The 13,345-nt window shown below is 29.8% G+C and overlaps 1 protein-coding gene across 6 annotated transcripts in view; it reads right to left on the reverse strand.

Moving 5' to 3' along the window:
• Window positions 1-13,345, reverse strand: part of LOC139995157 (adenosine receptor A1) — a 321,882-nt gene that overhangs the window by 14,189 nt on the left and 294,348 nt on the right. For all 6 annotated transcript variants that reach the window (XM_072018397.1, XM_072018411.1, XM_072018387.1 and 3 more), the window contains one exon: window positions 7,158-7,402. In XM_072018397.1, the coding sequence (XP_071874498.1) occupies window positions 7,158-7,395 (238 nt within the window). In that variant the 5' untranslated portion in view covers window positions 7,396-7,402. The remainder of the gene's footprint in view (window positions 1-7,157; window positions 7,403-13,345) is intronic.

The following is a 13,345-nucleotide window of genomic DNA, read 5'->3' on the forward strand; positions in this document are numbered from 1 at the left end:
TTTTTTATAAATAATTATTCAATACCAAATACAGTTCCACGCTGAACGAAAATTATTTTACATTATTGAAAATAAAAATTAGTTATTTGTAAAAATTTCGAAAATACATTTAAATTTAATATTAATGGCAATATTAACTTAAACATAATAATTAATCTTGCTATTAGTATATTTAAATCTAATGTGCACACAACGATCTAATATACAATAAAAAAATTGTATAATAACATTGTTATCGTAAATCATAATAGGCATGTAATTTAATGAAATATTTTTATGTAAGAAATTTACAAAATAAAGTGCAGAAAATAAGATTATCATGCACGGTCTCGATCCATATACACAGATTAATACATTATAGCATAAAACATGAGTGTGTTGAGCCACCTAGTAAATTATGCAGATCCATTCCGCAAATTAGAAGTTATATACCCTTACAGACAATTTGATTGGTATTCCTAAACTAATTTCTCATTAACTTCACTAATCCAATATCTATTACTAGTAGTACATGCGTTAAAGTTATTTGTTGCTGCGAACAAAGTTGTTATTCGCAAACTAATGTAGATACTTACGTTAAGTATGCTATTTTAGTACACGAAGATTTAACTTATAAACGCATGATTAATTCAAATGTTGTATAATGAAACATTTCGAAACTGTACACTTGTATGGTTTAAAGACATAAAAATTCATCCATAGTTTTGTATTTTTACTGTACGATTAGAAAAGAGTTATAACATATGTAAAACATATGAACCAACTATATATGGTGAAAATAATCATTTAAGTAATACAATAATATCATTAAGTATTAATTATAAGTATTGAAGTATTAAATAATACAATAAATAAAAAATACAATAATCGTTACTTTCATGTATAGCACAATTTTTAAAATATTTTAACGTAACAACAAATAATCCCAAATACATAGCTATGAATAACAGTAAAATTTCTACAGAAAATAAGACAATCAAAAAATAGTATAGTTCATGTGACGATCTATCAAATCTTTCAACCTACTTTAAATTGTGATCTTCTTCAAAATAGCTAAGTAATTTTCGACTTTCCTCCAAAATATGGCACAATTTATGTTTACTTAATGTCGTAATGAGGTAACATTAAATGAATAAATATTAAAAATCTTCAACTAAAGATAACTGTAACGACTCCAGAGAAAATACTTCATGATTTCATTGATGTTTATGTCTTATAGGTAAATATTCTCAATCATTAATTCTTAGTTTAAGTTCACTCCATGGGGTTAATAGAGGTTGGTCTATATTAAATGGGAATATGGGAGGTGACGGGGAAGGAAAAACAGTGATAGATTACGTGATGGTGAATACGAAGGGTTGGCACAGAATCACCTTCTTTACAATAACAGGTTAAAATCGGATTATCTACCAACAGAAGCAATTACGAGTGTAGGAGATACAGAGGCAGAGCAAATCAGAGAGAAGTACAGGAGAAAATATAAATACAGGATTGGATAAAAGAAGGAACAAAAAGATACAAAGAAGAGATACAAAACTCGAAGTTGCCGGAAAGTGAATTAAGAGACGATTAAAAAGGACTGAAAATGGTAATGAGGAAAGCAACACGAATAAACGAAATAAGAAAGCACAACGTGGAACAAGGAAGAATAAGGAATGCTGGAAAGTGAAAAAGCACTGAAAATATGTCTGAGGAAGGTCAGAAACAAAAACAAGTATAACAGAGTATCATAAGAAGAGAAGAAAGTATAAAACACTGTGTAAAGAAAAAGAAGAATGAAAAACAGAAGAAGAAATAGAAGAGGTAAAGAGTTGTAGAACAGAGGTAGAAATATGGGCATGTAATGTTAATGGGGGAAGGAAGAAGAGATAAGAGGTATGTGCCCGAATAAAGATGGAAGAGTGGAAATAACATTTCAAAAATTTGTTACAAGGAGGCGAAGAAAAACCAGAAGTCGAATAGAGAACGATCAAGACAAACGAGGGGCATACAGAAGAATTGGACGACAGAGAAGTAGAACATCAGATAGAAAGATCAAAGAGAAGGGAAGCAGCAGGCAGAGGCGAGATAAAAAATAAAGTATGGATAATTACAAAGGAGAAGTTTGAAGGGAACTAAAAGAAATAATAAAAAAAAGTATAGAATGGGCAAGGCTTTCCGAAAGACTGGAGAGAAGGAGAAATAACACACAAAGTAGGCAACTGTAGAAGGATAATATACAGAATATAGTATATAAGACCTACGCAATGGTGCTAAAGGAAAGGCTACGGAAAGAGGTAAATAGAGAGAAAGAAAATACTGCCAGAAACACAAACGGGATTCAGAGGAGGACGAATCACGATGGATAACATACATATACATGTATATTAAGACACACGATAGGAAACAAATACAGAGAAAGGAGAAAAGTTCTAAGGCTTCTTCTTCGATCCAAAGACAGCCTTCGACACAGTAAATGGGAAAAAGTTGTGGAAAATGAAGAGGAAGAAAAAGATACACAACCGGCGGATAGAAAGAATAAAGGAAATCGGACTTATTACGCATCTTTGCCTCAAACGTATCCAGAATTTTTCTGTGCCTTCTTGTTTAATTCTGCAGCATGTCTCTTCATATAAGTCCAATCTTGTTCGCGATTTACATCGCAAATTTAGAGGAGGATTTGAGAAAGGAAGAGGATGGAAAAAGAGAAACCATGTGCCAAATGCGAAGATGTCCAACATGATAGTTCTTGGAGAAACTAGAGGGAGGAGAAAAGTAGAAAAATGGTCATGGGAAGGAAGAGAGCTGGAGCCAGTAAAAGAATTGAAGTATCTAGAATCTAAGATATATCTTGAAACAAAATCCAGATGATGATCGGCAGATACAAGAAGTGGTCAAGAGAAGAGCCAGTATAGCAATGAAATGGGTCTAGGAAATTGGGCAAAGGAAATACAAGAGCGACTTAAAAAGAAGGATTACGTTATTTGACTCAAAAAAGTATGCTGTATGGAGTAGGGATATGGAAAGTGCAAAGTAGGTTGGAGCTGATATGTATTAGTCAGGATAAGTATTTAAAATAGATATTAGGGTTTGATTGGAACATTCCAAGATACATAATAGAGAATGAAATAAACAGAAACAAAATTAGAGTAGAAACAGGCAGAAGAGCAGTAGCATTTGAAAAGAAGATAAGGCGAGAGACAGATAGTGAAATATTAAAGGAATATTTAAAAGAGATAGAAAAAGTAGCACGACGACGAAGTAACAGCAACAAAGGGGAGAATTTTACCAAAGAAATCTATCTATCTATACAAGTCTATCAACAACAGAAATAATAAGAAGAAGAGGTCCTGGAGACAAAACATGTAAGAGAGATCTTTTTTCGTTAAATTTATGTATACTCAATATATCTAATTGCTTATATATGAAACACCATATATTCTATATATTAGTGTGACATTTAAAATTACGTAACTTTAATGAATAAGCTAAGTAAGTTAAGTAACTTAAGTAGATAAAAAGTATAAGTTTTGTAACTAGAAATATGCAAACAATAAGATTTCATTTACCATAAACGTATGTTAAATTATATTATTTATTACATTTATATATAGTGTCCTGTAAGTGGTAGTACAACCCGATAAAGCGTGATTTTACGTGAAAAAATAAATCGAAAATATAGAATACAATTTGTTCATTCGTTTCTGAGAAAATCAAGTTTGGAAATTTGTCAAGTATACTTAAATTTGGCTAAACACTGGCTAGGTATGAATAAGCATCTGCAGGATGTTATTTTACATGCGAAAATAAGCCAAAAATGTGAAATAAAATTTTTCCTCTTAAGGTTTTATTTTCAAGAAAATAAAGTTTGTCAAATCATCTTATGAAAAAATTTATATATATATATCCTGTATATGTGTACTTTATGTATATTTGTATTTAATTCATATTTATGTTACGTAATGATAATTTCAAACAAATAAACAAAGACTATAATAATAAAAATGTGTAAAGTATTCAAAACATATCCACAGAAAGGATTAAATCTAGTTATTGTTTTCTTAAAAATAAAGGACTATTCTTGTTTCTAAGCTTCTTGTAAGGTACATTTTTAAAGTTGTATTGTTTTATTCTATAAAGGGAACATTAATATATACTTTTATATCATTAAGTATGAGTATTCATAATTCAAAAGAAAGTAAAGATGAAACAAGCGAAAATTAAAAATTTTGTTTGGATACCAGTTACATAATCTTCGCCGCGGAATAGCTGACTAATTTAATAATAAATTATTTACATCGTTCAAGAAATTCTTTAATAGTTTAATAAATACGTATTCGAAAAAATTGTACCTCGAGTAATCTTTGATAGATGATACTGTTATTTTCGACATTAAAATGTTATTTTACTATATCATGTTTAACAGCTTGTCGATGCTGTTTTTATGAAGACCATTCTTTTCAATTAGGACAAATGAGCCTGTTCAGCAAATTACGTTTACGAAAGATATAGATCAATTTAAATACCGTCGCGTGAATGCATGCGAGATTGGATACTAAAAAAAGTCGATATAAAGTAGAATTTTCAGGGGAAAAGCCCGATTTTTTCTTGTTACTACGCATCACGATATAGAGAGTGTTTCACGCAGCAAGATACGGCTACATTTTTTTAAACAATTAAATACAGAAATAAATTCATAAATTCATCAAAGTAGTGAAGGACATTTAATACTATTTTTTTACCAGCACTAATTTTCATTTTGTTAATTAACACATTCGTGTTTTGTTAGGGTTCATATATCACATTTTTCATTATGTACGTGATACTGATTCGAATGTAAGGCACAAATAAAAAAGCACGAAATTGTAAAAAACTATTTCATAACAGTTCGTATGAAATACATATGTAAAGCTTTATAATATAGAAATAGGTATTGTATGAAAATTATTTGTGAATATATAGCACTGTAGGTAATGAAAATCGAATCCGTAATGAAAGTGTTAATACGATTACAAAATGCAATTGCTTTTTTCTTTAGAGCGAAATTGTATTTTATTACGAATGAAAATTATACTTTATACTTCGTACGGTATTATTTTTATATATTTTTATTTATTAATAAAATTACAAAGAACAACTTCATAGTCTTTTCTTGAATATAACTGTACAATATTTTGTGCATGATTCCTTGAGTACTTAAATTTTCCTTTTAATAAGAAATATCTCATAAATTATTTAGTGCTATATCATTTAATTTAATACTGTTTCATCGTATAGAATGACCTAGAAAATAAATTTATACAAGAAAGGTACTAAATACAGTTTCATCAATAAAAAGAAGTACAGTTACATTTTGCAACCAAATCAATAATAAAAAATACATAAAAGTAAAACAGAAACGTAGTAATATATAACATTAACTTTTTGTTCTAAACTTTTGTTCTATTTTTAACTACTTTGAAGATATTACGTATAATGCATACTCGCACTTAGCTGCGCGAAGCACCTTGTAATTGCTACTATCACAGCGGAGTCACGAAATTGTTATAGACGATCGGAAGATGTTTTTTAGTTAGGAACAGCCCGATAATTACGGTTCCCAATGGGTATTGGCCTTTAATGAAACGGGTTGGAGAGAAGAAGTTTATTGCCACGATAAAAGTGCAGCAGAAACGGAACAAAATTTTCCTGCTAAATCGCCTTGGCTGCACGAAACTTCGAATTATTTACGTTCGTATCAGTATACACGGGTAACGAAGTATCGGTGAAAATCTTTCGAGAAAGTGTTTCTCGTTAAGAGTTTGCGAAAGGATGAGGAAAAAGGTAAGAACAGAAGTTAAACATAGACTAGTAGCTATAAAGGAAAGAAATTATTGAAACTCTCGTGAAAAGTTGTAATTTGGATAAGGAAACTTTTCGAATTGTGTCATGGTCTTCTCTATGGTCTTTTTTCATCTTCTCTATGGGATACGATGCTTGTTGCCAATAATCGACTACATGATCAGAGGGAAATATTAAGTTGCTACGTAACTTTCGTTTCTCAGAGATAGATCTTCCACAAATTCTAAAATTCCAAATTTACAACGTTTATCATTAAATTGAGAATTCAGGGAATTCATTCAAGAGCTTTTGCTGTTCTATAAAAATATTCCGATTATATACGTGTAAACTTCCTAGATTACAGAATAGTTATTTAAAATTTTGAAGACTGACGGAGAAAGATCGGTAGCTCAGGACGTTGAAAATCGATTTTCGATTTTCAGGTAAACATTGTACAAAACTTGTTATTTCTCGTTTATGTAATTTATTGTTATTTATTGTTATAGACGGATATCAATTGTTGTTTATTTTTGTATTTTATCTAATTACGTTCATAATAAAAAAACTCGATTTTCAGACGTCAGAATCGATCCCTGAATTATCCCAAGATTTACAATATTACATACGTATTTTTGCACTCTTTACATTATTTAATGATTTCTCATAAAATAAATTCTTCAAATATCGAAACAATTAATATATTCTAGTATTAGTAATTTAGTAAGCATTCCAATATTTACGAATTATTATTTTTTATATTCTGACAATCTCAAATACATATCACACACATTGTTATTATTAAACAATGCGATTATTAACTATATTTGGTTACATTACTTGTGATACGTTATTCATTGGAGCTAACATAAGCAATATGTTTATGGTGCTTCTCAAATTATAATATCAAGCGGCGAAGGAAGTTATTTAACCAATACACCGCAAACAATATAATTTTTATACCACAGAGATAGAAATAGTCTTAGTTTCGTAGTATTAAAATGTAAGAATCGTTATATACAGCCGTTAATTATTATTTTATTCTCACATTTAATTATTGATTATTAAAAGTTAATTAAATAGTTATAATATATACATGAGTAAATCGCACAAGATCTAGTCCACGTGTTGCTATAATTGTAAGATAACACTGTATGTGATGTTCCCATGTGTGTGTTTTATTATAATCTATAATATTTCAATTCTATTGGAATAAGAAGCTTCTTTTTCTTTTCAATTAGATCTTTTCATTAGATTGGTTCCAAAAATCAATTAATTTAGCCATAACAAAAGAAAAATGGTAGTCCTTAGATGAGTTGATTTTAAAATTACGAAACATTAGAAACAGATGCTAACAATACCTCGTTTCTTAAGTTGATCTTCTACCACCACCGCAGAGATCATGAAAACGTTACCAACACTGCCGCCCACAGCCATTGATGCTAACAAAAGAAGTCTCGCTACTCTGGACCATGCGGAGGATAAAGTGACCGGAGAAATATCAAAGTCACCGTCCAAGGAGTTTTCCGCTTTATCCTCGATGCCAATAATTCCAGCCAGAGTGCTCGTTGCACCTGTGTAGGTCGTCGTCGCGTTCATTCTAAAACTGAAAAAATACGATCATTAACAAAATAATAAAAACCAGCATATTGTACTGTCCAGGCACACAAAGTTTTGTTTTTAAACAAGTAAAGTATCTTTATACGTGGCCACGGAACAGCACGAGAAAGCAACATGAATGAATGTGCGAGTAGTAAAACAGAAATCGTTTGAAACATTGGCCCATATTTTTTAATTAAAGAAAAAGGTAATAAACACAAAAGGATGCTGGCCAATAAAATCACAGCTATATATAGACAAATATCCTACAGCGCCATACTGGGATGCACAGATGTTCCAAATAGATTATAAGGTAAGTATTTTATTTTCTTTTACGGGCCAGCGGAATTATGGCCATATGGAAATTTGATTTTCTCCCTTGTCACGTATATGTGAACAGAGTATGTAGTGATTTTTCTGGTAAAGAGTTTATCGGAAAACGGCCATTAAATGTTTATTGTACAAGTATATCGTGTAATATGTACATTTTACTAGCCTATTTATTGAAATAGAAGTAAATCAATTTATAAATTAATGTAGTGTAATGTAGTAATGTAATAAAATACGTGATGATGATCAATGATTACAAATAAGATGCAAACATTGAAAGTAACTAATGTAGCAATTAAACGAGAAAGTATAGCATAGAATAAAGATTAATTAGATACGGTTCATCCCACGCGCACACTGGCCAGTGATGTTTATTTATATCAAATATTAGAGATTAATTTATTTTCATTTGTAAAGATTAATAATGTGTTATAATATGAATGATAACATTAAAGCTGTAATACAATAATTCTACTATTCCTTTAATTTCTATATAATGTAGATAGATAATATTTATATTGTTATAGCAAAAATTACATCTTAGTATACAGAACATATAGAATGGCGAAAATAGTATATGAAGTTATTATAATTAATAATTAAAGATTAATAACATTATATAAAATATTAATATAAACAAAATATATGTGTATATAATTCTCCCATTTTATACTTGGGAGATTAATTTAAAATTGCAATAGTTACTTGGTTATTTTATATTACTAAAGCTCTTTTTTTATTTGATTTTGTTTTTACAAATTCCAACGTTTGCATTGAGCCTTCCAAACAAATTGATCGCATTACTATGATTATGCCGGAAATTTTGCTTTCGATAAAACTTTGTGAGTTTATTAACAATTTTTAAGACATTTTTTCATATAATATAATTCGACTGTTCTTTGCAACTATGTTATATATTATATATATTATATATATTGTATATACGTGTATACAAGGTTTTCGACTAGAAGTGTACAAAATTTAAAGGGTGATTCTTAAAACTAAAATAAGTATTGGCAATTAAAAATTAGCCGAAATATCCCTGTGCGCGAGCAACCCTTTTTACACGAACGAAAGTAAGTCAGCCTAAGCAACGGCATGCACAGGATCCTGAAATCGAACGATACATTGGCAACAGCTTACCTCGTAGAAGTCGTAGAGAAGAAGACTATGATATTTGAAGACGTAAACCATCCCGCGCGACATTTCGTAAGAAAACTCGTAAATTAAACTAATGTCTAATAAACCTGCTTACTTGTTAAGATCCATAACAAAATATCAAAAACTGCCTCATGAAATTTTCGAGTAAAGAGGATTAATGTTTCCTCTGATCCTTTGCCTCCATAAATAATTAACAAATAATAGTACATATAAGCAATGTTTATACAAATTTCATACATGCACCGCGACCGTCCTATCCACGGGTGTCCCGAAGGTGCACAGGGGTATTTCGGCTAATATTTAATTGTCAATAACTAAAAAACAAAGTTGAGAACGCAGTTTCTTATCCTTGATTTCTGTCTTATTTTAGTTTCAGGAATCACCCCTTAAATTTTTTGTATAGTATAGTATACTCCGTATATACTTATTATTATTAGCAAGAAATTAACAGGAGAACGAAAATAAATTTGTTATATTTTTCCTATATGATCTCCATTTATTATAATTATAAGCTAATAACCTGATAAAAGTAGCAAATACACGAAAGAACAGAATTAAATGATAAATACACAGAAATTAGCGATACAAAGGACAAAGGTGTGCTCTTTCATCTCCTGCCTTTTTCTTTTTATATGTACACAGTAGAGCGTGTGACAGAAAGGCCATTGTCCTTCGTTTCCTCTATTCTTTATTTCTCTTTATCTGTTATATCTTCTTCGGAGGAACGTCCATAAAACTCACGGAATAAAATTGGAAGAAAGCTCACTAGGAATTTCAACGTACGCAAACGTCGATCGCAGCAAAGGACCATTTACAAGTGATGCATTCATCTTCGTCAAAACTGGCCAAGTCCCAGTGCAAACAGATTTAATTCCGTACGGCTTAAATGGCCACGTTTGAGGAAGGCAATCAAGGGAAGCAATTAGCGTGCTCGTTGCGATGTAAATCTATCTAATGAAATTCCGTGAAGACAGATCAACAACCTGCTGTTCCATAGCCTTTTGATCAATCATTATTATTCTCCTGTCTTAAATTTAACGTCCATTTCACGCGATCAGAATTCTTCCGCTTTAATGAATTGATTTCACGTTCGAGCAACGAAGAGGAAAGAAAAGAAAGAAGAAAACTGAACCAAAAAAAAAAGGGAGTACACGATTCCTTGCTGTTGCGTGAAACTTGAAACACGGACTCCGTCTTTGAAAGCAGGAAGGAAATCAGGTTGTAGCGACTCGATATCGGGTTATTAGCTGCACGGAGGTTGTGGGAAATAAGGCAGACATGCTGACAACCCTAATTGTAAAGTATTGATCAATGTCTATTACGAAAGTCGATGCCATGTTTTAATAATCACGTGCTACGATCACTTTACGATGCTCCCTCTCGTATCGTAAATTTTTGGCGTCGTTTCACCGCAATAAAGTCGTTCAATTTTAACGATGAAGCGCATTTTATTATCACGATATGCTCTCTACGCTCTAGTAGACCAAAAGGGATATCTTGCTGGGGAAAGGATTTTATGATTTTTCTCCATTTTATTTTGTTACATTTTATTGATCGAGGAATTATTTTGAATTGCCAGGAAAATTTAAATTGTCAGAAATGTTTAAAAAATATTTAGTGTACCCTATTATCGTCGGCGTTATGTCTGTATTTTATCAGCCTTTTGTAAGTAGACATCTTTTATTTATGAGTGTACGTTACGTTATACATTTAAGTATAATTAACAACGTTCGAGAATAAGTTTGCTAGATAAATTTAGTTTCAACATCTGTAATATAATGGTAACAATATTTTGTTACACGAGATTAGCATTCTTTGGTATAATTGAACAGAAATGCATGGAAGAATATGTACGAATATAAAGGAGCAAAAATATTACACATATTGCATGTGCAAAATTAATGTCGAGCTACGTATTACATTTTCAGTTAAAACTTACATTCATTTATAGAACATATATTTATTTAGTAATTTAATTACTTTAGATATGGAATATTTATTTAATAATGTGATTACTTTAATTAGTTATAAACGTTAAAGGACAATAAACATAGTTTGTACACAATAAATGTAGCAGACATTTTCATCAGAAATATTATAGTATTGTGTAAATCAATAATAGAATGTATTTACCTATATTATATGGAATTTAATAATGTTGCGTAATTTGCTTTAACTTGACATATTATTAATTTCCAAACTTGTATATTTGGGTACAAATAAAGGTACAGAAAATTTCCGAGAAACATATACGTATGCGGTTTTATTAGAATGAATGAATAACTCACATCCTTATAACTGCTATCTTTAAAATATAATACTCCATACTTGTTGCGCTGCTCTTAAATAGCAGAAGTTTTCGTCCAACTTCCATAAAGTTAAAATAAAATGGAATATTACAACAACTTGTTAAAATTTGAATCGATGAAACAACTACTTTGTATTTTATTTACTTTGTATTTATTTACAGGCCAAACTTGATGAATTTTATTGATTTTTATCTTTAATTGTCTATGTACTTGCTTCAACATCCCACATTATGATACACAAATGCTGTTGAAAACGAAACAGAAGTATATATATTTCATCAAAACATTGTTTACAATTATTATAAATCACTGTTTCTTCCAGAATGTAATAATATTCTAAAATTATTTCTCCAGAAATGTGATGTAAATGTTATAATACTGCAATAATAATAGCAAATATAATCGCACTGCGTTTCTACTTTTATATCGAACATTTTAATACTATAATTAATGATTTATAATACTTACATATGCACATAACTACATTTATTTTTATTATTAAATACGTATAATTAATATTCACAATACATTCATAGCGATATTTATCAATCTTGTCGTTTTGCCTTTGATAATATCTTTCATTTTGTACGACGTATTCTTTTATTTATTTGCACCTATATTACAATTAATGTTACAATAATTATACAAGGAACTGTTCTTATTCTAAGAATCTTTTAACTTAAAGAATATGTTTTAAAAAGTATGCATTAATTGTACCTATATATAAAAAAGTGCAGAATTTTGTGCAAATTTGCAGAAATTTCCATATACTTAATTACATATAAAATGTGGAAAAATAAATAAGCTGAAGATGATCTTAAATCGAATCGAACCTGTCCTTTATTAATTGCATGTAAAATAATTTTCAGCCAATTTTAAATTAAATTTTAGATAAAAAGTAACTTAAATTTAATTTCTTCTTTTATTATAATTTATTATAATTTCTTATTATAATTTATTGTAATTTCTTATAATATTTCTTATAATTTATTATAAATATAATTTATATTTTTATTATAATTTCTTCTTAATCTGCAAATATTTGTGAAGAATGTCAAGGATACTAGCCAATAAGATTTTTAAAAATTCATCATATACAATATGATACATATTATCATTCTACATATAAGCTTGAATTTTATAAAATTAATATCATTACGTATCTATTAAATCATACTTCTACAAAATTTTTTAAGTTGAAAAATATTTTCAACTTGTAGTCTACGTATTCAGTATACGATTACTTTACACGATCTTACGAAATATCGCGATCATCCAATAAATAAGAGAGTCCGTTAAAAACGTATCGTTTTTATTTCTTTTTGAAAGACTTTTGAATCACGTTTTCTTGAATAGATTCGCTCTAAATAGAAACTTTCTAACTAACTACTTTCTAACTTTCTGTGTCGACGTGAATCAATTTATGCAAATTTTAAAGGCTGACGGAAACACGTTTTATTTCCAGCAACAATAGTGTGGCAGATTCAAATTCAACACGGTCAGGCTTGTAAAGATGTACCCTCGTCAAAATGTCCGTCAAAAATTCAATTTCTTTATTCAAAGTAACACCATGGTATTCGGATTGGTTTACATTACAGACGAAACGAAAGGTGGGAAACCTGTGGTATCGTATGTTAAACCTCTGGTGTAGTTTTTTATCACGCGATATTGGATTTCATGGGACCGATGATGAGTTCAGCACAGATCCGTGGAATACTTCACAGAGTATGTGATTGATCGTATTCTTTATATTTGCATATCATTTTCAGTCCATTGACATATCCGCTATTTTGCAGTATATATGTATACTGGCCTCGAACACTGATAGACATGTTCGTGCAAATTGTATGTAAATTTGCTCGAGAATGGATGTTAATTGACTATTATCAAAGAAAAACAATTCTACTTTGATAGGAGTAAAAACCAAATTTTTTAAAAGTTTAAAATTATCGAGATCATAATAATGGATGTATATCTGCTTACCTTTTTTTAAGTTTACAAAGTTTTGTCTTTTAAGTTTTTTAAATTCTAAGTTTTCAAAGTTAAGTATATTAAGAAAGAGTTGATTTCTATACGTTCGATTCCTCCATTTAAATTTGTTGAAAATAATTAGCACTTATTTCCTAACTCATGGTTCTTTTCTTTTCAAA

The sequence above is a fragment of the Bombus fervidus genome, chromosome 2 (genome assembly GCF_041682495.2).
Source record: "Bombus fervidus isolate BK054 chromosome 2, iyBomFerv1, whole genome shotgun sequence".
Taxonomy (NCBI): Eukaryota; Metazoa; Arthropoda; class Insecta; order Hymenoptera; family Apidae; genus Bombus; species Bombus fervidus.